Consider the following 26,690-nt stretch of genomic DNA (forward strand, 5'->3'; position numbering starts at 1 on the left):
ATTACTTACAACACAGCTACTCGTATCTCCATGTATCCTAGGGACTGGAATCACGCCTCATCCCTGGAGTTGCTCATGTACCAAGGGTTTCAGAGTGTGGGGACGGAAATGTAAAAAGGCATTTCCGGGGCCGGGGTGAAGCTAGTAAAGTGGGCACGGAATTTTTGATTGATATGGTATACCGCTGAATTGCGTGGACGGTGCACAAATCCCCGGCATTATGATTCCCTGAATGACGCAGTATAAAGCTTATCCCCTGTGGTGTGTTGTGTACTCTGATAAGTTAATGATATTCCCATCGTGATGCTGCGCCAACTTGAAACAGCACCTAGTTACTTACTCTACGTTGCTTCTTTGGTTCCGTACGGTTTCAAACGGAGTCATCATTGTCAGAAACTTTGCCTTCCCAATCATTCAGGTACCCTCATAAAATCACGGCATTCTCTTCAGTCTCCACCATGCACCTGAATCACTGGTTTAGCAGGTACTATACATCACCCCTGAGACGGATCACGGGTCTCCCTCTCCACCACTCGGAAAAGTTCTCGTTCCCGATTCTCCGTCCCCACCCAACTAGATCGCGGTCATTCAACCTCCGACTGGTTATCCTTCTGGCTTCAGCACCACGCGGCAGGGCGGCAGTGATGCTACGGACTAATCAATTGGCGAGTTGTCTGTGTATGTCGTGGTACCCTTTTCTCCGTCTGCATCTTCTTAGTGACTAACGGGTTGGGGTAAAGTGATGGATCGAGATTTGACCCAATTAGACATACATTTAATCCTTTCCGTGCCGGTTGTTCCCAAGGATTTTGACAGAGAATCACAATAATAATAATAATACAATGGCTCTTTTGGTACGGCCAGGGCATTCTTCCTCGGAATATCAAGCAAAATTCTGCTCTCCGCTCCCTGGACAACCATTGTTGCGCCTGACAAATGGACGCTGTCCATGTGCAATCCACTGTCCAGGCCACAGCTCATAATGCAAGCAATCTTGGCAATTCAGATCTCAGACGACCACATACGAAATCACGAAATGGCTGTTCGCGCTGCAAAGATAGACGGGTATGATAATTTCAATCCGTGCTATTGTCGCCCATAGTATTGTAACTGACAATCATATTTTAGCGCAGATGTGACGAGACAAAGCCAAGCTGCTTGGAATGTGTACGCAGAGGATTGACATGTCCAGGGTTTCGAAAGCGGCTAAAGTGGCGATATATGTTTAATGAAGTAGATCAATCCGTGGATGATAAATCTTGGCCGGTCGCTCCGGAACAGGAAAATCACAGAGAGCTTGATTCTGCCTCCAAACCGGCTACGCCCAAGGAACATCATTCCAGCATATCACCACCGAGCGCACAACTCAGTCCAAAGGACCGGGAGTCTGACATTTCAAAATTGGATTATTTTTCAGTAATCAGTCCATCAAGCAGTCCCTCCGAGGACGCCTCTGCGATCAATATTCCGAATATTCCTTCCTCGGAAGGCCTCGAGCAAGCTCCATTTGCGAAGAAAAATGCTCAACCAATTGCTGAACCATCTCGACCGGATAGTCTGTCGGTGCTGCATCGACTCACTAGCACCACATTGCAATCTCCTCTGACCAACCTGCCCGAGACGTTGGTCCGCTATTACTTCGACTACGTTTGTCCCATCTTTTCTTCTTTTGACTCTCCCACAAACCCTTTCCGCGCGACAATTGCACAATTCTGGAGCCGAAGCGCACCCATCTACTTCGCCGTTCAAAGTATGGCAGCTGCTTCACTCGCCAATGATTTCCCGGGCATGCGAACCGTTGGTATCCAGATGCAGCAACAGGCATACACATGCCTGAAAGAACAGTTCCAAGGGCTTCGACCGGCCCTGTTGGATGATCATGATCATGATCATGATGATGACGACGGCGGAGAGATTTTTTTTGCGCTGCTGATGGTCGGCTCGACAACCGCCTGGCATAATGGGGCAGATCTCGGTCTTCATATTTGAAAGCGGCAAGCAGCCTTCTAGCCAGCCCCAGACCCGGAGACAAGACCAAGAATTCGAATTCCTCTTCCAAGCAAATATTGTTCTTCAGGCAGTGCCTCTTGTACTGGAATACCGTTGCAGCTTTTGTGGCTGACTGGAGCCCGGAAACCAGCACCGCTAACAACGATCCAGCCCCACCCGACGCAGAGACTCGCCCTCCTTTATATTACCTTGTCAACGGGAAAACCCTCGTCCACCCTTGGACCGGCCCTCTCTCCAGGGTCCTTGGGCCTTTCTATCGGACAGCAAAACTAGTCCGATCCACACGGTCATCGCCATCCAGCAGCTCGGATAGCATGGACATTTTCTGGCTCGACATGGTCAATATCTTGACCGAAACGAGACAGGCAGACATGGCGCTACTCCTCGAGGACGAACTAGTCGCTCTCGACTTATCGTCTGGCGGCAGTCCTGTACCAACAGGTGACCCGAACACTCCAGCATCCCACTTTGTCGCCTTGGCCGAAGTGTACCGCTGTGTTGCGCTCTTGCAAATCTATCATGTGTTCCCCGACGTCCTCGTTACTCGCATGCGCTGCACCAAGGCGGAGCCGGAGCCGTTCCTCGCTCACAATATCGATTTTCGAAGCCTGTTCGACTTTCCCCGTGCAAAGGCCTTTGGACTGGCCTCGCTCCCCGTGCGCGATATCTGCCGCTTTCTAGCATTGCATATTGTTTTACTTCTTGATCAGCTGCCAATCACCTCTGGCACGCGGTGTATGCAGCCTGTCCTTCTTGCTGCTACTGCAGGCAGTCTTAACTTTTCAACAATGACACAATTTAGTGTTGGTGCACATACACTGGCTAGCTTTGATCCTGTCAATATGGAAATTGCTTGGGCAAGGCGCCGTGTTAAAACAAGATTATTGGACCTGATGAACATCCTACAAAGCCACCGCTGGAACGGGTATTCCAGATTGTGTGCAAAACCTGGGCAAGAGCAGATTTGGGCTTCGAGGCTTTCTGGCTAGATGTCATGATTGAAGGCAAACTAGAGACGATGATGGGACAACGTTGATTCCTACCACGAGTACAGACTATTTTCTTCTTAAAACAAATCACAACTACTCTTGAATTGTCTACTTTGAGAAATACCATATGAGTAACGGAGTTGAAATCATAGTACGTGAGTACAAATAAGCAAAAAGGCAGATGCTGGGTCGGGACCAATATATTTTCTTCGCACCATACAGAGAAAGAGTAATGTAAATATAGCTAATTGATTAAAACTTGACAGCATCCCTGGCACGAAGCCACTCGCCATACTTGTATAACAGCACCGGAGCTGGGACAAACCCCAACGCAAGAAAGCCAAGCAACGTATTACCCCAACCGTAATTCAACGCCCTGTACATGCCCGGCCCAGCCAGCGGCAGAAAGGTACTAGATAGGTAGCGTAGGAGATTATTCGCGCCCAGGGCGGAAGCTGCTGCCTCGGAGCCAAACAGATCGACTAGGTAGAGCTGTGCAGGCATCTGCGCAATGTTGAGCGGCTTCATCATCCCCTCTCGATGGTTGTGTAGAGTGGTAGCTGGGGAACTTACAATGACAAAAAAGGCGCCAAATCCGATAAAAACGGTGCCAATAATTGGCACAATCCAATGCACTTTGTAGTAAGCCGTCCACCCATAAATGAACAGGCCTACACCCGCAAAGGGGCTGAAACAGATCATCAATACTAAACGATGCTCAGGCCGTGGCCGCTGTACACCTTCGGCCTTCATCCACGCCCTCCATACACGATCGTTCAGGACGGTGAAAAGAACCATACTCGTGACCAAGGCGAATCCCAGGCCCAAGTATACCAGCCCCGATATGGAAGTCCGAAAACCATACTGGCCTTCAAACACGTCCGTAAAGGTGGTAAATAAGAGGTACATGAGACCAAAAACTAGGGCGAGGTAGAGGGATATGACCAGCAAGACAGGCGAACGGAGAAGAAGCTTGACAGGGCGGCCGAGCGCCTGGACGAGGACTTGGCGGGGCGTCAATGAACGGGCCAGCATGGAGCGGAGATGCGTGTTGCAGGTGGAGGCGCGAAGGCGGGCTGCTTTGCGCTCGAGGAGAACCTTGGGCTGTGTTTCACGCATCACAATAAGCATGGCGATTCCAATGGCACCGCCAAGGATTGCCAGTAGCCAGAAAGTCCAACGCCAGCCCTTGCCAGCTGCTACAAACCCACCAATGACCGGGCCGAGAACCTTGGTGCATAGATTAATGCGTCAGGGGATTTTCTAGAAATTCGGGGGCGAAAATTGAGATCTACCGGCCCGGCCAACGGTCCCAGACTGAATAAAGCCATTGCAACTCCTCGTTTCTCTATGGGAGTGACATCTGCAATGGTGCCGCCGCCAAGTGCTATGGGCGTGCCTCCCGCACAGCCCGAGATGAAGCGGAAGACCATGAACTGGCCAATATTCTTGCTCATCGCGCTGCCAACCATAAAAGCTACAAAGGCTAGATTGGCCATGTGGTACACTGGCAAGCGACCATACACCTCGCTGAGCGGGGACATGAACATGGGCCCGATTGCTATACCCAGAACATAGAGCGTGATGGCAAGCGTGCTGACCGCTTGAGAGCTGATGTTGAAATCAACCATGAGACCATGGATGCCGGGCGCGCACATGGCTGGGGCCATGTTCCTTTAGTCATGTTAGCCGATGAAATTTTAACAAATGTATTCCACACGTGAGCTGGACACTCTCACCGCTCTCGGGAATGAAGCTATTCAGGACAAAGGCATCAGCGAGAGATACATACGAGACCAGAGCAAGTACCGCAACCAGAATAACATGTGCCCACCTCTTGTGGCCTGGCCAGTTGTGAGGGTTAGCAGCATCGTTTTCCGCGTTCCAGTCGACAATATTGGCATCTCCAAGCTTGGTATCGTCGACTCGAGAACTGTTTCGGAGCTGCCTGCTGCGTTGGACATGATTCAGGTAGTGCTCAGGTAGTGCTCAGTATTGCGTCTGTCAAAGTATCAAGGGCACAAATTCTTGTCTCAAACCCTGCTCGAGAAGCATGGGGGGGAAAAATAAAACAACGTAGGATTATTCTACAGTCCATCAATACATATAAGAAGGCGACTAAAAGGCACAAGAAGACGAAGAACAGTGTAGGAGACGGAGACAGGACATTGGGAACACGGAGCAAGTGGTCACAATGGATCCATTATGCCTAAATCCGGGAGTCATCAAATCAAAGAAGACAGGAAAAATTCCTTGAATCACTTCCTACAGAATGTTTATGATGATATGACGAGAAGGTCAGTAAGTAGTCGATCAGTAGTAAGATCTAGGCGGGAGTTTGCCTAGCGAACTTGACCAGTTTAGGTCAAGGTCTATGGTGTGGACAGGACAATTCTATGGTAGGGACCGTACATGACTCGACTTGAGGCAAAGTACTCAAGGTACCTCTGAAGTGTCTAGTATACATCAATTATTCTACTCACTAAAATATATTATATTTTCTACTAAAGCATGATTGTATAGTTATTGATTATGTAGGTTTTAGTTGAAAATTTCTTAAGGTTCTAGCCATAGCCTATCTAGTACTCAAGAGGGTTTACTTATAAAAGATAGCATTTCTTCTCATGTCTAGTAAAAATAACTAAATAAGGTTATAAGTTTCATTAATTAGGCCTATCCTATAAGAAAATGAACTATAGAAGACATAAATCTACATGGTAGAGATAGTTAATATTCATGTTATATTTAACAAGCTTTCAAGGAAGAGGTAAAAGAAAAGTACCTTTAGATAAGAGAAGATACATTGTAAGCTCGCTTAGACTACTCAACCAGGTAATGGATGCATTGCTTAATATAGGATGCTGTCCCTACTGTAGAATTGTCCTGTCCACACCGTAGACCTTAGGTCAAATGGCACCGTGCTAGGACTCTGGGGACGCTGGGGTCACCCGGGGACACGACCGGATGGTCGGATGGTCGGACGATCGGACTGTCGGATGGTCGGAGAATTAACCTAGACTGGCTAACACTTGTAGTTATGAGCACCTCCTATCCAAGGGAAATATATAGGGGGGCCTTAGCTACTTTAGTTAAGCAGGAAGCTCCAAATAAACTACACTGGCGATGTTCTATACCTGGAGGCTAGTTGTGTCCATACTAGAATCCAGGTAAAATACTATAGGAGAAAAACTAGGTTTTTCAATACTATAGCTATATGGGCCCAATGATTAAACAGTTGTACAACTGAAATTTTTGTAATATACAAACCTAGTACCTTTAATAAAATGTCTTTGTATTGTACTTGCATTACTAAATTGTGTTTAAACTATACTGTACAAGTACTTATTCTAGGCTATCTAAGTATTTTATAGTTTAAATTCTTGAAATACTAAGGTAAGAAATATAGTAAAATTACTAGTATATTACTATATAGATATAGTAGAATTATAATATATAGTAAATTAATCAAAGCAACCTTAGTTACTTAATGTTTTTTTACAACTATAACACAAAATATTACCTTAGCTACATGGGCCTATAGCCATATCTACTGTAATGTAATGGTCTTACTACAGTGTTGATTCGGTATTGAAAAACCCGGTTTTTCCCCTATGGTAGGTAATGGCTTGCAGGACGCTAGCACTTATATAGCTAAGTTGCGTCAGACATAAATATGTTCCGATTCTTGATGTCGTTTCTACGCTCTATGCTTTCGTTGCTTGATTCTTTGCTTGGTGAACGCCCTACAAAATGTGCCCTTCATGTCGTCAGCTAGCGAGACCGTACCCTTGACTCAATCGCCATCGTTGGGACAACAGGAAGCTCATTCTGCTCCGCGACCGCGTCCCAAGACCAGTCGGCGTCGACACAAACCCCAGCTCTCTTGCAACCTCTGCAGACTGCGCAAGTAAGGAATCAATTCTCTCCTGTGACTTCAACCTACGAATAGATCTTTATTGACGCTCTGCCAGGATCAGATGTGACCGCCAGCAGCCATGTTCTACTTGCTCGTTGCGGGGCCAAACATGCATCTATCCGGAAAACCATACAGCCACCCCGCTGTCGAGGCCGCCGCGGGCCGCAACACCTAGCGTGCACGATCGCCTTGTGCAGCTAGAACGTCATGTCATGTCCCTGATGGCAGATTCTGCTAAGGAATCCAAAAACAATGCTGGCATATCCCCTGATTTGAGCGAAAATCATGGCTCTCAAGGGTCTTTCAACCCAGCTGACAGCGAGCATTTGGCCACACCAATGGATGGGCAATCTGACTGTGGAAGCATGCATGTCGGTCCCTCGGAGCTCCGCTATGTCGGTGGCGACCACTGGGCCGCAATTCTGGACGGTATTGCCGATTTGAAGGACCACTTCGACCGGGAGGAGCAGCTCAGGTTGGCCTACAGCCCTGATCAGTTCTTTCAGGATGACAATGGCAATGCGGACGGCAGCAACCCTCCCGCGAGACCTGACTCACTTCACACACTGCTACTGTATGGATGCCCGAGGCCGAGGTCACGGGCTGAAATCCTCGAGGCCCTACCGCCCAAGAGCGCCGTCGACCGATATGTTTCACGCTATTTCAACTACTTGGACTTGGTAGCTTCTTGTATGTATGCTTATCTGGCAATTGCTATGCAGCATAATGGTTAACCTGAAGACATGGAATCAGCTGCTGTTCACGGCCCTAGCTTTCTCCGCGAGGCAAGTACTGTGATCTGTCCATGAGCCCAAGACGGTGGCCACGGTGCTGACGGGCAGGGTACAGTACGAAAATTTCTGGGCCAACCCTTCCAGCGCTCCGATCATGTGGGTTGGCCTTCTTTTCAGCATGATCTGCCTCGCAGTGGTGATCTCGGACGCTACCAACGAAGCGGAGCAGCTCTCGCTTCAAATTGGCCTGTATCGCGAAAAGATTGTGCAGTGCCTCATCTTGGGCGAGTATACCAAGGGACGACCATATGTGTTGGAGACGGTAATACACTACCTCTATGTTGAATTTTGCATGCGCGCCGACGCCGACAAAGACATTTGGTTTCTACTCGCGCTCGAAGTCAATTTGGCCATGCGCATGGGCTGCCACCGAGATCCCAGCCACTTTCCCGGCATTTCGCCCTTGCAAGGCGAGATGCGTCGCAGACTGTGGACTGCTGTTCTGATTGGCGACATTCTTATCTCGAGCCAGATGGGCATGCCACGCATGATCTCGGACTGGCAATGTGATACGGCCGAGCCGCAGAATCTGAATGATGCTGACCTGGACGAGGATACCACCGAGCTCCCCCCGCAGCGGCCGGAGACCGAACATACAACGGCTTTGGGCGCCATCGCCCGGAGAAGAATGGCAATAGCGCTGGGCACCATCATGGATCTCACAGACGCGGTCAAGCCTTGTAGCTACGCAGAAGTGATGCGGGTCGACGGCATCTTGCACGACGCCGCAGCCAGCATTCCCGCGCCGTTAAAGATGAAGCCCATGGCAGCCAGCATCACCGACTCTGCGCAGGTCATCATGGCTCGCCTGTTTATCAGTCATATGTTTTACAAGGGTCAGATCATGCTTCACCGGCGTTTTCTGTATATGGATTCGCCATCTCGAGACGAGGATCCCCTTGCCTACTCACGTAAAGCCTGCCTAGATGCAGCGCTCAGCACGCTGGAGATCCAGCGTATTCTCGACGAGGAGACGTGCCCCGGCGGCCAACTCCACGCAGTGCGCTGGCGCCTGACTTCCAGCATCCACCATCAATTTCTAACGGCCACCATGATTCTGTGCTCGTTGCTGCATCGCGGAAAGACGCTGGACCGGAAAGAAGAAATACTTACTGCACTTCGCAGAGCGAGGACCATCTGGATTCGAAGAAGCTCCATCTCCCAGGAAGCGAAAAAGGCGGCAGATACTGTAAGCATTGTCCTCGCAAGGGCACGAGATGGCGGCGGACTTGGGCTTGACATGGACGATGGCAAGACCGGCGATGCTGGCAACGCCATGCAAGCTCATAACATAATGACTGGTCCCCCATTTACCACGAATGACAGTGATACCGGAATCAGCCTTGATGCGCAGAACATGTTACTGGACAATCTCTCTGAGACGTTGATGGCAACTGACTCGCGAGGAAATGGCCAGAATTTCGCGTTCAACAACAACAACATTGACATGATGCGGAGCGGTACGCCATCACTAGATGAGTGGATGATGACGATGAATTGGCCAAGCACAAGTTGGGAGTAATTTTCTCTTGCTAGATTCTATTTGATATCCCTTCCCCGCTTTTCTTTTATCTTTAATCTTTTTTATTTTATTTTACATTATTTCATTATTCCCGTTACTTGGATTATTTCCCCTTCTCCACAGTCGATTATCATTCCAAAGAAACCAGGGTTCCCAGTATTTCGGAACTCAAATGGACCACTTCATCATATACACACTCGGCTCAAAAGTCCCACTTCCCAGATCACAAACCACCCCTAACCTCTACCTTTGCATATCTTTCTCGGGAAAATCACACCTTGCCGAACCCCCTGCCTCCTTGCCATTCCCTCCTTATCAGAACTTGTCCCCTAAGCCCTGTATGAGTCTATGACCTTACCCACCGGCAGGGAACTTCGATACGCTTCTAAACTCGAGTTCGTGTTTCTTATCGATGTCCCTCCCGGATTCAAGGTCAGACTGTCAGACAACATGTGGGCCACTCTGGGGCGCGTAGATCTCCACGTGGCATGATCTTGCATGGCGCATGTCGCATGCTATGAGTTACTTTTGATATTACTGTATTACTGAACGATATCGATACCGATACCGAGAACGATGGGCCGGGCAGGTGTCCGACTCCCATCGGATCTCGGTCCGAGCAGCCGCGACGGTCACCGTGCGTGCGCCGTGGGATCCTGATATGTACAGGATTCGATAAGGGAGTTCTTGGACTCTTGGCTATGTTGATCCTTTTTACGACTGACACGGACATTGTTCCACGTTCCGCTTTATTTAATAAATAAGTAAGAAAGAATGGATGTGGATAGTTTCTAGACCGTTTGATAGTCAATTGGTGACTAGTCAAAGGCAGGTATGTCGTTGACTCGTCGTGACCGTTTGCTATTGTAGGACAAAAATTTAAGAAGCATGACAATACGTTGCTTGATTTGATGATTGGATTGGATTTGGGTGCAATAACTTAAGTGGAGAAATGATGTTGTAATTTGCGAATTCGAGTTTGTGGATTTCGCTCGAGACTGAGAGGATCTGAGGATATGTATATGTGTATGTATGCATGTATGCAAACAGTTGCGACTTGCAAGAGATGAAGAAAACAGGCTTAGATAAAATAAAATAGAATAGAATAGAAGAAAATAATATACTGAAATAATGGAAAAGATGGTTCTATATACAGGTAGTGGTATCTGGACAACGTATGATCCAGCATACGTTTTCAACACGAAAGTCTATTGGGTGTAGATGTACAATAAGATTCATAAATGGAATTCCTCGGCTTAGATAATATCATGTTTCATAGCGAGACTGGCTGCAAAGCTGGCTGCAAAGGTGGAGCGCAATATAGAAAGAGATATCGAGTGCAGCATGAAAAGAGGATGGAAAGAAATTAAAGGTATGGGAATGAGAACGAGGCCGAGACGGAGACGATCCAAAACATTAGTAGTGGTACTTAAAGTCCAGCTCGGCATCACCAGTCGTGGTTCTCGTCCGGCTGTCTGCGATCTCGCCACTGGCAATTCTCTCCTTTCTTCGGTTCAACCATCGAATGTACATAATCTTGCCCGCAATGATGAACTGCACGACGCAAACAGCTCCCAAGGAGAAGCTGTTGCCCAGCTTGTATGGTGCTTTGCGGTAAATTTGGCCGGCAACGATACCTGCAAGATTGCCGATGGTCTGCTGGGCGCCAATGGCCGTGGCGCGACGGTAGTGCGGTGCCACGTTGACATTGAGCCATGTCAAATTGATACCGGGACCGTTGTATACGGCAATGGCGGCGAGGAAACATGCAAAATACTTGACAGCGTCATTGGAGGATGCGATGAGAATAATGTATGCTGCGATTCCAAAAATGTTGGTCACGAGAAGACACTGTGAAGAGAGCGTTAGCACGGCGGCGGTCCAGAAATGCGGGTTGATGATGAAGAGGAAGAAGAAGACATACCGGTCCACGCTTTTGGAAGTAATCAGAGGCGAATGCGACAGCGAAGAAGCATAGCGCGCCAAAGATGTAGACGGGAATGGTAAGGTACTGGCTCTGCAGCTTGTTGTATCCCATGCTCTTCAGAATGGATGGAAGAAAGGTGCTGAATCCATACAGGAGAATATCCTGACAGAACTGGATGGAGCCGCTGTGCACAGGTTAGTTAAAGTCAGGACATGTGAGATGGATAAAACCTATGCGAAACGCACCTGATGTAGAGCTTTGGATCGCAAAGGGCGGCCTTGACCTCTTGCCAGGAGAATTCCTCGCTTCCAAGATATTTTTGCGCCTGAAGCCTCCGAAGCTTGACCAGCTCACGCTCCTCGGCGTTAAGGAAATACGCCTTGCTGGGGTCATTTGGAAGACCGAACCATGCAGCAGCAGCGCAGAGAATGGTGAGAATGCCTTCGATAATGTAAAGCCATCTACAACAATGATCAGTGTCTGCTCGGAGATGCTTGTAAAGAAGGCAGGAGGGGGGAGGAGGAAAGGGGCAATTATCGTACCTCCATCCAGCTTTGCCAGCAACGCCATCCATTTGAAGAAGACCATAGGCCAAGAGACCACCAAATGCTCCAGCAAGGGCAGCACTACTAAACAAGTACGACACTCGTTTGGCCTGCTCCTCGCGACGGTAGACCATGGTCAAGTAAAGGTTTAAGCAGGGGAACAACCCAGCCTCGCAGGCGCCGAGAAGCAACCGCGTGGCGTATAGGCCGCCGATGCTTTGGATGAAGCCGGTGAAGATGGTCACAAGAGCCCAAATAAAAGTCAAGGACGTGATCATGACGCGTGGCGTCACCTTCTTCATTATAATGGCACACGGCGTCTCGAGCGTGACATAGGTCACAAAGAGAATAGACACTGCTACCGAGATTTGTTGCGATGAAGCATGGATATCGGCAGGCAAGCCACCAGCAACCGCGTTACCTATTGCAGACCCAAATGTAAGCAATCGTACATTTGGAATTGGCTGTCACCTTTTGGCCAACTCACCAATATTAGAACGATCCAGATAACAGGCAATGTAGACAAGCATGACCACAGGAATCAAGAAGAGATCCAATTTGAGCAACAGTTTCTTTTCTTTTTTGGGGTCAATGTATATTTCGACATCGCCCTCGCTTCTCTCCGTTGCCTCCTTGGTCATGATGCCTTCTGGCTGCGGATCAATCTTGTTGCTCATCTCGTGCTTTTCCGTTGCATAATGCTCGGCAGACACGGGCCGGTCCATGGCAAGCAGATATATATATATAAACACTTGAAATTGATGACAATGATCGGAGCGTGTTTGGCGGCGGCGGATATATATTAATATATGGTTGTAATTGAGCTCGTCGAGCTTCAGCTAGGGGAGGAAATTGGCATTGATATATTTCGTCTTCTGCCGGCAGATCAATTGATAGGGCGGGGAGACACGACCCGCAGTATCTCCGGGGCTATCAACGCGCTTGTTAACCGCAAGGAGAAGACGGTCAAGGTGAAAGCGGCGAGAGAGCAAGCCATCCGGACGCTGCAACATGAGGATGATCTCAACCCACCCTCACTTGTTACCTTGATACTGCATGATTCAAGGCCGTGGATTTCCGTTAGACTGGTCACATCTGGCCAGGGGACGAGGGCGGGAGGGGAAACTGTCCAACCAGAGGCCGTATAGCGTGTCGTTGATAAGATAGGCCCCTTGGTTAGGAACCCACATGGTGGGCGAGGGAAGACGGGTGACTGCGCTATGGGGGGCTTTTCGGGGAACTGTTATCTCGACAATTGACGAGTCGGCATCATCGCTCATTTGCCGATCCCTTTGGTGGCAAGACCTCAATAGCCAATCAAGGCCTAAGCGGTGAGTTGTATCCGTGGTTGAGAAGCCACCCTTGTGCTGCCAGACATCACTTTTGCACCTTTGCCAACAGCCATGTTCCTGAACTCCCAGTTTGTTCCGGTATAGTGTCATAGACTGGCCCGACACCAACGTGGGGTAATAGAGGTCGAGCAATGCGGGCGTACAAGGTGCGCCTGTGCCTGGGAGAACTAAACGGCCTATGGTAGTCTGATCATGACGACGGCATGATTAGGTTCTGATCGGTTTGTTCTGGACATGTCCGGAATGTTGTGGTTCTGAGAATGATGTGGAATCTTGAAGGAATTCGAGAGCCCAGCCAAGTCCAGCCTTACTCACACATTCGATTGCAGTGGTAGACAGGTTGTGCTTGTCGGACGATGCCCCCAAGACAGAATAGATGTTTCTGGTCATCAGGAAGGCTTGGTCAGCAATCACATTATGAGGTTCTAATCACAATGCATGCGGATCATATGAGCAAAGAGGGAAGAATCTTCGGATCGAGATTCCTTTCAGAGAAACAATAGCTTGACAGTGGTAGTTGGGTATGACAGATGGAACCGGGATCAAGGTAGAAGCAGAAACTCCCGTCAGTTCATCGCGCGGGGAGAGTTACAATAGCTGAGATAATGATCGCCGCGTGTGGAGAACCTCGACGTGTTCATGCGTTTCACGATGGTTATTCCCAGCTCGGCTTCGCTTTGCATAGACGTGCAAATCATAGTCGTTTGGTTTCTCTCATTAGTACCAAAGTCTCACATGAGGTAATTCGCAATTGACGAATTTATGGTTGTTTCGGTTTTGTCATAATTCAGGACAATAAGAAGCCTTGGCTCGGTGACTGAAGCAAGTCGGTCGGCACTGAGGCAGATCAGACATGATCTATATAAGCTTCAACACGCCTTCTAGACCACATACTCCAGACAATTTATTAGATTATCAATATGACAATAAAGTGGGTTTATTCTGGTGATACTTCAATGGTTTTTCTCACGTGACGTTAAATATTTGGCGTTGAAGATTCTCGGAGCCTACACACCAGTCTTCAATAACATATATTTTGATCTAACATTCTGTGCGACGAAAAATCTTCTTCACAAAGATATCACAAAGATAGCGATTGACTATTGATGATGATATTTGTTATTTTTGATTTAAAAAGAAAAAGAAAGATAATATTATAGAATTTGAGATAATTAGAAATACTACCTATAAACCATAACCATTAGAATTCGTTATAATAGAACAGTAAGGTCAAATCAGACAGAAAGGCAGAGAAAAAAAAATAAAGAGCTGTACGAGTATAATTGCATGGTAATATTGTAGAGAAGAGGATAAAGATGAAGGGCGAGGATTTGAGAAAATAGTAGCATGATAATAAACATGGATGAATCTTTCTCTTCCCCGCGTTCTTTTCCTGCTGAAGTGTCCCGAGACGAGGCCAGGTAGCATGCTTGATATTTGCACATTGTTCCCCAACACATGTCATCCCGAAACTCTAACGCCCGCAATCCACCTCTAATGCTCAACCTGGCAGCTTCAAATTGATAATAATATTCTGACTGAAATACTCTACGGGTTTTCACATTATATTATATATACCTATGAAGCTGCAGAACTCTTTCAATAATTTAATTTTCTGAATCTTCCCTTCTAGCCTATTCCGCAGAGTCCGCCGGCGCAAAACAGAGACCCAAGAGAGCTACGGCGCCATGTCTTCGATGCACCTTTCGCAGTTTCGGAGATGGTTTCTCTCGTCTCCACCGGCAGAGTGGATCATCCAGCAGCTGAGGGAACTGCTCATCGGTGCTTTGCGGCAAGGCCCAATACCTCAGCATGTGGCTTTTGTCATGGACGGAAACCGACGGTTCGCGCGGACTCGACAAATCGAGACTGTAGAGGGACATAACCTAGGATTTGAGGCGTTGGCAAGGGTCAGTCGCAGCCGTTATGCCTTCATTTCTCCCAAAAATTACTTGAAACAAAAGTCCTGACGTGATGTCATTGTCTAGGTCCTCGAAGTCTGCTACAAATCCGGAGTCAAAGTCATCACCATCTACGCCTTTAGTATAGAAAACTTCAAACGGTCCAAATACGAAGTCGATGCGCTCATGGAAATGGCAAAAGTGAAATTATCGCAATTGGCACAACACGGAGAACTTCTCGACCGTTACGGAGCACGCATCCGGATCCTCGGCCAACGGGATCTCCTTAAACCCGACGTTCTCGAAGCCATGGATAATGCGGCCAAAATGACAAGTGGGAATCGACAGTACGTTTCTCTCTTTTCTTCCTCCCCTCTCCACCCTCACTCCTGTTCGAGACAGTAACACTGACCTCTTCAATCTGCCAGCGCCATCCTCAATGTCTGCTTCCCATACACCTCTCGAGACGAAATCACAACCGCCATCCGCGAGACCGTCATCGACTACTCCAAGCCTCTACAGGCTTACCAGCGCCCGTTTTCCGAAACGCACATCAGACAAAACATTCGAGCGCGACACTTGCACGACCAGTCATCATCGTCAAAAGACCATCATCATCATCACACATCCGAAGTTGCAGCAGGAGCAGCCGAAGCACAGACCTCTGACGCAGAGGGCTCCACGTCCTCGTCAAATACTCTGAACCCAGACTCCGCGCATGAGCAAGGTCTGCGGGACGAGACTGCCTACGCGGACCCCGAAACGATCACGTCCGAGACACTCGACGACCACATGTTCACGGCGGGCAACCCGCCATTAGATTTACTCGTTCGCACCTCTGGCGTTGAGCGACTGAGCGACTTCATGCTCTGGCAATGCCACGAGAATACACATCTCGCCTTTCTGGACTGTCTGTGGCCGGAATTCGATCTGTGGACATTCCTCCCGGTCCTGATCGAGTGGCAGTGGAAGCAGAAACGGCTGGAACAGAGAAAGCAAATAAAAGTTTCACATACTCCGCCAGCTCATCAGGCAGTCTCGTCTCCACCTCTCAAAGCACGATAAAAATGTTGCATAGCGTCTTTATTTCCTTTCCTCCCCCCCCCCTTTTTTTTTTTCTTTCTTTCATTTATTTATTTTCTTTATATCACTTATTCATTTAAATTTTTGCGTATGGGCGCAACTTCGCCCTATCCGCTTGTTTTTTCACCTTGCATATACATGCTATTCAATATCGATTTCATACCATGTTTGCATACACCAGCATTGCGATATCACTTCTTTTTACTCTCACTGTCACTTTCACTTTCCGTCTTCTCATCCATTTCCTCACAATTTCTTTTTATTACCTTTTGTGGTAGTTCAGACCATATAGATCACAATATGCATCAAATCTTATACCCCTTTAAACATGAAAAGAAAGAAATTGACTCAGGTTTTGAGCACTTTTTACAAGAATCCCACTTACTTTCGGACCCTCACCACCACAGGCTCAATCTTAAGTATGTCCACACTACTCTGAAAATTTCGTCATCTATGTTCCGTTTCGGACGGGTTCAGATAAAAAGTCTAAATCCAAAGAATGTGTTTCGAATTGATGACAATCCTGCAGCATTGCTAGCACAGACAAGATGATACAAGAGTGCTCAGGGTTAAAAAAATTTAAAAAAGGCAAATGAGATCAGATTAAAACTATTACGAACGCTACAAAGCTCTAACAAAGGACAGTCTAGAAAGCGACTACTTGACCTCACCCAAAGCAGCAAGCTTCACGACTTTACTAACGCTAACAATCTTTCGGCTCAAGGTACTAATGCTTCCGAAACCCATGATATCCAAGACTGCCACATCGGCAGCCATATCCTTTGCGAACCAATTCCTAAACTCCATGGCGACGAGGGAGTCTACGCCATAATGATGAATGGGCTTTGACGGATCGACGTCGTCCGTAGGGATCGACATCGTATTTGAGAGACGGCGGACGATGCTCTCTTGGACTGCATTCGTGGCTTCATCAACAGTGTTGGCGGAGCGAAGGAGTTCCTGAATTGCCTGGTACGAGTAGTCCCCGGAGTCGTCGCCGCCGGTCTCGGCGACGGAATGTAATTGGGCAAAGAGGGGATTACTCATGAATGTCGGTTCGGGCACACCTTTGCGTTTCAAGGCGGCGCTGGTGTTGAGCCCAAAGGCGACCTGGCACCGGAGATCGGATTCGTCGGCGTTTCGCTGATCGACGTGGTATTCAATGATGGAGAGGAATTCGTCCTCGCGGATACCGTCGCGAATCAGCGCAAAAATGGGATTCGAGCTCACGACCTTCTTGTGCTCGGCGAGGAAGCCAACGGAGAGAATGTTTCCAAGATCAAGCGCAGTGCCGGGGAGACCCTGTGAGACGCGGTAATGTGCAAGGGCGTCCTGGTACGTATTACCGGCGGCGTAATTGCCTTGGCCACGGTTGCCGGCAATGCCAGAAATAGAGGATAGGAAGATCATAAAGTCCATGTCCTTTGGCAAGAGGGTGTGGAGATTCCACGACCCTTGAACTTTGGGCGCGAGGGCGGCATTAAAGTCATCGTAGGTCATATTTTCGAATGCAGAGTCCTAATTGGAATGTTAATAGACTGAATCCATATCGGTTGATGGGAAGGAACACTTACCTTAAGCTGCATCGCGCCTTGGATGCATCCTTTAATCGGAGGCATCTCGGCGTTGCATTTCTCAATGACGCCCAATAGGGAGTCTTTGTTGCTAACATCGCATACGCACACGAGTGTTTTGCACCCTTTAGAATTAATGTCCTGCAGAAACTCCTTGACATTGTCCGGAGGCTCTGTGCGATTGAGGAAGACCAAGTTCCGTGCTCCGCGAGAGACCATCCATTGTGCGATGCTGCGGCCCAGACCTCCGAGACCTCCTGCCAGAATATACGAAGCATCTTCGCCGAAACGATAGGCAGAGAGTGATTTTGGAACGACCTGGTGATGGCAATAGTAAGCATCGAGACAGGTGATGAAGGAGTATTATCGAGACAATACTTACCGGAACTATATCGTCCTTATGCGGAACCAAGACAATCTTTCCGATACTCTTACCCGACTGCATCTGGCGGAAAGCATCTTCAATCTGTGAATAGTCCAATACGGTATATGGTGTTGACGTTTTCAACGTTCCCTCTGCGAAGAATCGGACGCAGTCTTTGAGCAGCCGCAAAGATGTCTCGGGATCGAGTTGTACCACAGTCGCAAGGTCACAAGCTGCGAAGGTGACGCTCTTCGAGAATGGCCACATGTCGAGCTTCCCATTGGCATAAATATCCTTTTTACCAATTTCGATGAAGCGGCCAAATGGAGCAATGCAGTCCCACGACTTGCGAAGAGCTTCACCAGCCAGGGAATTCAGGATGACATTGACTCCGCGTCCCTTTGTCAATCTCATGACTCCTTGTGCAAACGTCAAGTCTCGGCTCGAGAAGATATGGTCTTCCGGAATGCCATATGTCTGAGTCAATAGGTCTTTCTTCTCCTGCGTCGATACAGTAGCAAAGATTTCGGCGCCAACATTTTGTGCAAACATGATGGCGGCTTGTCCGGTGCCTCCTGCAGCTGCATGAATGAGAATGGATTCGCCCTTTCGCAGCCGAGCAGCGTCAACCAAACAGTAGTAGGCAGTCATATAGTTGCAAGGTATTCCACTGGCAACCTCAAAGGACATCTCCAGTGGGATTTTCGCAGTCAAATAGGATTTGACTCTTGCAAATGTCTGCAAGCTTCCCTTGCCGCTACTAACAAACACGACCCGGTCACCTGGTTGTATGTCGCTAATATTTGCACCAACTCGGGTGACTATTCCTGCTCCTTCTTCGCCAAATGTTGAGCTGGGCACCTCTCCCATAGCCACGACAACATCTCGGAAGGTGAGACCAGAGGCCTTGACTTCCACCTCAATCTCGTCATCCGGTAGCGGTAAGTGCCAATCCGGATCATCTGCAAAGTGCAGCCGGTTCAAGATTCCCGGGGCATCAGTTCGAAGCTTCAATGCACGGTCCGAATCAGCGCCAAAGGGCTGGGGTTGCGGTGCTGGAGCGCTAGACTTGGAAGCTAAGAAGCCATTGACATCCTGCGCGTTAGTGAGACGGTTAATATAAACTAGACCGTCCCTGTAGCTATATTCCCCATGTCTCTGGTCCGCTTTGTCCCAGAATTGGACCTTGTAGATGTCCATAATAGCGGAAGATAGGTCAATTTCGGTGAGTGACGAATCTTGAATGGCTAGTGTTACAAGATTCGAGTCATCCAAATCTCTTTCCCAACGGACTGTCCGTACAAGACCAGATATCATGGAAAGCTCCGGGTTCAAGGTATGATCGGCAGTGACCCAAAGCAAGCCTGCACACTGCGTCAGAAGGTGACGAAGGGAGTCGTAATCGGTCTTCGAAATGTTTGTAAGGAAAGGCTTGTCAAGCTCCATCAGAGCTATGCAGACAGACTGCTTTAACTCCATACTTGCAACCTCCTGAGGTGTTGCAATCTGGATCTCACGCAGTCCGAGCCCGGCAAGTGATGACGCCAAAAGTGGCACAACTTGCCCAGCTCTCTGCTTTTCGCTAGCAATTATTATGACTTCGAGAGGAGCAACTCTAGCTCGGTCAGGATCAACGGCAGTTGATACCATTAAGCTCTGTGAATGGATTCGGTCATCGACATTATCTTTCAGTGCCAGATCCATTCCACTGAAGCCAGTATCGGCGAGGAAGTCGCTCCATTCGACTTCGCTCATCAACGGGCCCCACTTTCGATTCTCCTCAGCGCTGAGCCACCATCCGGGCAAGAGACCAAATGACATTGGCAGGGAGAGCACGTGTCGTTGCGTTCCCTCATGCAACAGGAGTTTCCCACCTGGCTTCAACAGATACCGGGCGTTTCTAAGCGTATGACGAAGATCTTGTGTGGCGTGGAGGACATTTGCTGCGAGAATAATGTCAAACGAGCCGGCTTCAAATCCTTGTTTGGCCGGATCCTTTTCAATGTTCAAAGTCTTGAAATGCATGAGATTCGTCCAGGGCTTGAATTTTGCCTTGGCCTTTTCAAAAAAGCCAGCGGATATATCAGTGTATGTATAACTGGCTAGCTTCGACGACCCTGACGCCGAGCTATCTGCACTCCTAGGGCAAAGCGTCTCGAGGATTGGAAGTGTCGAGCCACCTGTGCCGGCGCCGATTTCGAGCACAGCCAGGTCCACACGTTTGTGTCCAATGTTGTCAGCATAAGCTGCGAGGAGCTTGTGAATACTCTTGGTGCCAATGAGTTCACGATAATAGATATCAAGGAGGTCATCTCCAAACATGAGCTGCAAAGCGTCTGCTTCATGACGAAGTATGGGCGCAATTTGCGGCCCCATTCTGTAGGCCAGTTGCCCATCGGCGCCAGACTTTTCCACCTTTTTGAGGAACTTTTCTTTAAGTTCCTCGTCATTAACGACCAAATCCCATTCGGGCCGCTGATGAAATATTAGACCCTTGGCGTAGTTATCCGACTGAAGTCGGAGCCAAGCCAGATATTTCTTGTGATGGGGGCCTAGCGTTGTTTCATCTATGCCTTCAAGCTCTTTGGTAGCATCGAGGATGTAGACTATGTTTGCTAGTTGCAAGTCTTGAGAAAGCTGAAGAATCAGGGAATCTTGAAGGGCCAGCTCCGAAAGGGTCTTTCCAAAATAGGCTTCTCCACGCTCCTTTGACATGAGATCAACATCTGGCCTCCAGTCGATATTGTAACAAAGTTGTCTCTCCGTGGCAGAATTTGTTGTCGTTGACTGCAGAGGAACCACCTGCATTCCTCGTACAGTCATTCTCGGGGCTTTCGTGTCACCCTCCCATACCGTTATCTCCGAGTTGTACTGGGTCGCAGAAATCTTTCCTGCCCAACCATGGCATCGGTAAATATGCCCAGGTTCACTGCTGATGTTCCCATCTACCCAGACATCTTTGATAAAGACAGGAACAAGTGGTTCGAGAATCTTTTTTCCACCATTCGAATCTAAAACCGCGGCAAGGAAAAGATGCAGCATACTGTCCATAACAGCGGGATGAATTACATGGGGATGGATATGGCCCTTTGGCATCGCCGCCTTCAAGTTCGGTACAGTCACAGTACCAGTGGAGTCGCCATTGCCCTTTCCGTGCTTGACAGATTCGAGATTTCGGAAAGTCGGTCCGAATGAAATACCAATAGTCTCCAAGTCCGAGTAAAGATGAGAAGAATCAAGACGAGATTCACATATGCTGTAGACCCGATCTAGCATTTCTTCAAATTCCTGAGCGTGTGATGCCACCTCCAGGCCGCTATTAAGAGGGCCCGGAGTCGACTCATACTCGATGCCGACAACGCCGCGGCAGTGCTCCAGCCAGCTGTCGTTGCTTGCTCCATATGAAGAGATTCTAAATTCCCACCATGCCGCTGAGCTTGCGCGAGCTGTTTCGGTCACTCGATGCATTGAGAGGACGGTGTCAACACCTTCATCGACATCTGGTATGACAAGAGCAGCCTTGATTGACACATCGCGAAGTCGATACCCGGCGATGCGTTGCTCAGGGTCGGCAATCTGCTTTGAAGCTTCAATGGCCATCACAAGGTATCCGACACCAGGAAAAACAATACTGCCGGTGACCTAGAAAATATTGTCAACAGCGGAACTTACTTTGACGGGAAACGGAGCGTACTCACTCTATGATCCTTCAACCAGGGGTTCTCCGAGATCCTAATTATCTGTCGCCACCTTGGTTCTTCCGGATTCCAGTCGGACACGGGAGCACCCAAAATATCATGTCGAGGGTATTTCCGCTGACGGAAGCGTTTGCTCAACCGACTCTCCGGCCAATAATCTTGTGAATGATTAAAGCTATAAGGCGGAAGGTTGACAAGTAATCTTGAAGGTATACTGTCAACTTCCTCGGCGGTGAGGGATTTATGATTGACAGCGTGTAGATCCACAGGATAACCTTGGCAGAAAAGCGTTCCAACAGTCTGCAAAATAGATGTGAGAGCAGTATTGCTTCGTGAGAGTAGGTAGGAATAATCGAGACTACCAAGGCTTGGATCCACTGAGAGGGTATCCTTTGTTGCGCTCTGGAGTGCAGGATGTGGCCCAACTTCTATAAGATGCTGCACCGGACTTCCACTGCTTATGCCCATTCGCGCCCTCGTTTTAGTCGGCGCGGTGGAGCAAAGGGATGTTAGCGCCTGCGTGAACTTAACGGGAGACACCATATTATCCACCCAATATTGGGGTTTGTTCAAGGCGTCGATAGTTACAAGCTCTCCAGTGACCGAAGAGAACATGGAAGTATCTTGGCTCTGCGATTTAGTTCCTTGGCTTGCCCTAGGTGCACCCAAATCTCCCATAAGGTTGAGATACTCATCAGCAACGGCTCGCATATGGCTGGAGTGATAAGCATTCTTGACATTAAGCTTTCTGGCAAAGACGCGGTTCTCATCTAGGAGAGATTTCAGCGCGTCCACTTTTGCCTCGTCACCGGAGATTGTTAAGCTCTTCGGGCTGTTGAAGCAAGCGATCGTCAGCTCTCCACTGAGTTTATCATGCACCTTGTTCAGGTACGACTGAGCGTCGGCAGTTGAGAGGCCAACCGCTATCATTGCTCCTTTCTGGTCCATCAGGCTAGCCGAGACGAGACCGCGATAATATGCTATCTTCCAAGCAGCTTCGCGGCCAAAAGCGCCAGCAGCATAAGCTGCAGCAATCTCACCGGATGAGTGCCCGACAACTCGCGTGGGTGAGATACTCCAAGAAGCAAGTAGATCGACCAAAGCTACCTGTAGCACAGTGCACAGGGTTTGGCTAAGGACGGGATGACCAATGTTTGACGACTCACGATCTCTCAAAAGCTCATCTGTATGAAATGTAAGCGGAGGCTCAACGAAGAAAACATTTCCGAGATTGACTTACCCACTATGTTCCAGTCACTGCCAATTGACTTGATATATGCTGCTGCATCCTCGAAGCTTTTGCTAAAAGCAGGATAGACCAGTAGCTCCCGTCCCATAGCATACCATTGAGCGCCCTGGCCAGTGAAAATGAAACCAAGCTTTGGGGGAGCCTTTGAGCGAATAGGCTTGGAGACACCGTGATCCTGTGCAAGCTTTTCGACCAGTTCTACCAAAGATTCTGCTACGGCAAAAGAGCGCCATGGAAACAATGTGCGTCGGTCAGACAAGGTGTATGCCAGGTCATCTAGGAAGCCTGGTTCATCGTCGGACTTGACTGTCGAGAGAAAAGAATGATAGCTGTCAACTTGACGCTTGATTCCGGCCTCGTCAAAGGCAGACCAGGCAAAAATCTTGCTCGTTGACTTCTCCAAATGAGGCGCTCCATTGTTACCGTTTGCTGTTATAGAGGATATCGACTTTGTGAGATGGATGCCCCTTAGCCCTTGCTCTTGAAGATAGCTGTAGGCATCATCCAAAACCACGTGTGCATTTGCACCGCCAAAGCCAAATGAATTGACCGATGCTCTTCGAACCCCAGAGGCAGTCCATGGGGTTGGCTTGAGCGGGAACTATCCATCCGTCAGCGCAATGTACATAACGATACTCCAAAAGAGCTACTTACATCAATGTTCCATCGCTTCATGGGGATCTTGGGGTTGACCTTTTCGAAATTGATGTTTGGTGGTACCAAGCCTCGTTCGAGGATCATGACTGTCTTGATCAAACCTGCGACCCCAGACGCGGCCTCCAGATGTCCTACATTGGATTTAAGTGCACCAATCAGTAATGGGTCCTGCGAGGGTCTGTCACTGAAAGCAGCTGCTATAGCTCCCGCCTCAATTGGGTCGCCCGCAGCTGTTCCTGTTCCATGTGCCTCAATGTAATTTGTAGACTTGGTGTTCAGCCCGACTGATGCATAAGTGTCGCGAATAAGGGCTTCTTGTGCGGTCTTGCTCGGCAGCGTGATTCCTGGGGTCCGTCCATCGTGGTTGCTACCAGTCGCCCGAATAACAGCACGGACCGTATCACCATCCCGAATCGCCGCACTCAAACGTTTTATAAGGATAGTTCCAACTCCCTCGCCTCGCGAATAGCCATTTGCGCGGTGGTCAAAACTATAACAGATGCCATCGGGAGATAAGAAACCAATTTTGCTCATGCCGTACATTGTTTCAGGACTTTCAATGACGTTCACGCCACTGACAATTGCCTATGAAGGAGGAGTTAGGAGATAATCCAAATGTCCAATGCAGATGAAATCTTACCATTTCCGATTCTTTATTCTTCAGATTCTGACACGCTAAGTGTAAAGCTACCAAGCTGCTAGAGCATGCTGTATCAAGCATAAGGCTCGACCCTTTCAGATCAAAGAACCAACTGACACGATTGGCCAAAATGGAGTTTGCTGTCCCAATCGGCTTGTATTTGAGGAGCGCATCTGGGTCCGAATTGACGATTCCCAGGTAATCGTTTGTGAAAGCGCCAAGGAAAACAGAAGTTTTGGAGGACAGCATTTTCTCCATGGGTATCCCGGCATTCTCAATCGCGTGGTAGACATTCTCCATTACAAGCCGTTGCTGAGGGTCCATTGATATGGCTTCATTCTTGGTTATACTGAAAAACGGAGCGTCGAACGTGGCAGACTTTTCCTTCAAGAAGTGACCACCCTTGGCATTCATCTAAAAGTCCCGCGTTGAGAGTTGCATTAGTAATGATGAAAAAAAGATTATTTGGGGGGGTTTCTGGAAACGTACAGTACTCGCATGACCAGGGTCAGGATGATAGTGTCCTTCAAACTCGAACTTTTCTTTAGGAAACGTCGTCATGGCTGACCGGCCATTGATCAAAAAGTCCCAGAATTTCTCTGCATTGTCTGCATCTTGGGGGAATCTACATGCCATACCAACGATGGCAATGGGATCTTCATCATTGCCTCCGTGGCCATTGGTAAGGCCATTTCCATTCAGAAACGGTGGCATCTTTGCAAAAACAAGAGGAGATCAAAAGGGGTATCTAGTGTAGTGAAGCAAAATGAAACAAAGTGTCTACTCTATCTCTTTTAAACGGCAGATGCTTGATAGCTGACGACCCCGCAACGGAGAGCATAGTGCTGATAACGAGGTTTTGCCCCGCCTTTCACAAGGACCAGAACCGACAGGGTCTCTTCTCCCGTATCCAGGGAATTGTCAGACTAAAGGACCATGCGTTCGAGCATGGTGCAACTTCCAGTCATGTCAATACTCTGCATCAGCCGCCATGGCCTGGCCAAGGGGCCCAGCGGAGCCTGGGGACAGTTCTTGTCCCATGGCTTAGTGCGTAAGACGGACAATTGGATCACCACCATTGTACCGACGATATGCAACCCTATTCGTCGTTACCGGATCAGTTGGCACCCATATTAGACCATGGTCTTTTATCAAATAGTCGGGGTTTTTAGGCGTGGCTATCAATCAAATTAGCGCTCAAAGAACGACGGCGCACTGTTCCTTACAAGTCTAGCAGCAGAGCGATATTCGGCGAGCCAAATAGGGTGTCACATTTTGAAAGGACCCTGATACTCACAAGGTAAACAGAATGCTCTCGACCCCGCGTACGAGGAGAAGGAAACGTTGCGCGATGGGTGGCATGGATGTCTTGGATGGCTCATCAACGGTCGATTATCGCCTTGGCTACATTTGGGGTGTAAGCGAAGCCACACGATCCCACCAACGCTAAGGGTACGGCCCGAGAGCGGTGCCTGTTGGCTGGAGAAAACCCTCGCTGAACCGGACTGGTCACCTCGCTGGAATTGGACAGTACAGGGCTGTAGATTTACTAATGGTGCAGGTCAATGTGTCTGGAGAACCACATAAGCACATATCGTATGAAGGAAAAGCCAAAAATGAAAAAAACCCCGCACTCCCACGACGGATAATCTTGCTCGAAAAACAGTGACCCCTCATTTTTGGCATCATTTCTAGTCTGTTCTCAAACTCCAATGCATGGATTTGAGTTGTGCCAAAAAGGATCGTACTCATGGAAAGCCTTCTTGAAGTGGCTGGCCATGATACAGTGGGTCGCAGTGGGTCCCCCAGTCTTGGTCTTTCCCTGTTCGTGACAAATTAATGGCACCCTGCTCGTACTGTGTCTTCGTAAGAATTCACTCTTCCGCTTCATTCGGGGCAGGTTAAGTTTGTGCGAAGCAGCGGATATAATGGCGGTGAGAAGCGGTATGACCATTCTGACTTTTCCTAGGCTTGCGCAAAAGAATGATGGAGTTCCCATATCTACGGGCTCCAGCTAGAATTTGCAACATTCCGACCAAAGGCTGCAAGCCTTGTAAAAGATTGTTTTGAATCAAGAAAATTGGTGGCGGTCCTGTATGTAACCCTGGGTGGTATGATAGGGCTGCTGTCTAGATGCAAGATGTCTGCACCACGAGATCCCTTCTGGACATGACGATAGTGGCCGTAGTGTACATTGTCAACAACGTGCCGTTGATAACCAAAGAAGTGTGATTTGATTCGACCAGACGGCGGGCTGTTGAGAAGCGGGCCGCGACGGTGTTTCAACTAGACTGAGAGAACTCCGCAGCTTCCTGCTTCCCCGTGGGGTTCTTGGCCGGTCTTTTCCGTTTCATATTCTGAACAGTCATTGGCGTTGGTAATGGCTCATCCAACAAGCACAAATGGAGACTAGAACTGCTAGCCGCTTACCGTGCCACAAGCCGTCGAGTAATGCAGACTTAATGCTCG

The 26,690-nt window shown here is 48.6% G+C and overlaps 6 protein-coding genes across 6 annotated transcripts; 3 read left to right on the plus strand and 3 right to left on the minus strand.

The window, feature by feature from the left end:
• Positions 1-982: 982 nt before the first annotated feature.
• Positions 983-3,125, plus strand: L228DRAFT_273913 (hypothetical protein; the record flags this gene model as incomplete). The annotated part of the gene is made up of 3 exons (XM_018335600.1): positions 983-1,065; positions 1,134-1,975; positions 2,110-3,125. The coding sequence occupies 3 exons, from the start codon at positions 983-985 to the stop codon at positions 2,997-2,999; spliced, it is 1,815 nt and encodes a 604-aa protein (XP_018185073.1). The 3' UTR covers positions 3,000-3,125.
• Positions 3,126-3,134: 9 nt separating this feature from the next.
• L228DRAFT_257157 (fluconazole resistance protein 1) lies at positions 3,135-5,261 on the minus strand. The gene is made up of 5 exons (XM_018333964.1): positions 5,039-5,261; positions 4,792-4,903; positions 4,295-4,673; positions 3,573-4,229; positions 3,135-3,503 (listed from the first exon to the last, which is right to left on the minus strand). Exons 1-5 carry the CDS (start codon positions 5,052-5,054, stop codon positions 3,252-3,254), a joined length of 1,416 nt encoding a protein of 471 aa, XP_018185074.1. The 5' UTR covers positions 5,055-5,261; the 3' UTR covers positions 3,135-3,251.
• A 1,476-nt stretch (positions 5,262-6,737) lies between these two features.
• On the plus strand, positions 6,738-9,006 carry L228DRAFT_224720 (putative fungal-specific transcription factor; the record flags this gene model as incomplete). The annotated part of the gene is made up of 4 exons (XM_018330353.1): positions 6,738-6,906; positions 6,971-7,605; positions 7,669-7,709; positions 7,765-9,006. Coding segments are annotated over exons 1-4 (2,064 nt in total), but the record flags the coding sequence as incomplete, so codon positions are not given.
• Positions 9,007-10,383: 1,377 nt separating this feature from the next.
• Positions 10,384-12,744, minus strand: L228DRAFT_251136 (MFS general substrate transporter). Its single transcript, XM_018333490.1, has 5 exons — positions 12,191-12,744; positions 11,701-12,124; positions 11,404-11,619; positions 11,156-11,342; positions 10,384-11,082 (listed from the first exon to the last, which is right to left on the minus strand). Exons 1-5 carry the CDS (start codon positions 12,426-12,428, stop codon positions 10,648-10,650), a joined length of 1,500 nt encoding a protein of 499 aa, XP_018185076.1. The 5' UTR covers positions 12,429-12,744; the 3' UTR covers positions 10,384-10,647.
• Positions 12,745-14,550: 1,806 nt separating this feature from the next.
• L228DRAFT_263832 (Undecaprenyl diphosphate synthase) lies at positions 14,551-16,063 on the plus strand. The gene is made up of 3 exons (XM_018334529.1): positions 14,551-14,965; positions 15,044-15,303; positions 15,385-16,063. Exons 1-3 carry the CDS (start codon positions 14,744-14,746, stop codon positions 16,019-16,021), a joined length of 1,119 nt encoding a protein of 372 aa, XP_018185077.1. The 5' UTR covers positions 14,551-14,743; the 3' UTR covers positions 16,022-16,063.
• Positions 16,064-16,696: 633 nt separating this feature from the next.
• On the minus strand, positions 16,697-24,935 carry L228DRAFT_214821 (hypothetical protein; the record flags this gene model as incomplete). Its single annotated transcript, XM_018330052.1, has 8 exons — positions 16,697-17,557; positions 17,614-17,931; positions 17,996-21,619; positions 21,676-22,859; positions 22,916-23,525; positions 23,579-24,166; positions 24,222-24,635; positions 24,711-24,935. The coding sequence occupies 8 exons, from the start codon at positions 24,933-24,935 to the stop codon at positions 16,697-16,699; spliced, it is 7,824 nt and encodes a 2,607-aa protein (XP_018185078.1).
• Positions 24,936-26,690: the final 1,755 nt, after the last annotated feature.

The sequence above is a fragment of the Xylona heveae genome (assembly GCF_001619985.1).
Source record: "Xylona heveae TC161 unplaced genomic scaffold L228scaffold_13, whole genome shotgun sequence".
Classification (NCBI taxonomy): domain Eukaryota; kingdom Fungi; phylum Ascomycota; class Xylonomycetes; order Xylonales; family Xylonaceae; genus Xylona; species Xylona heveae.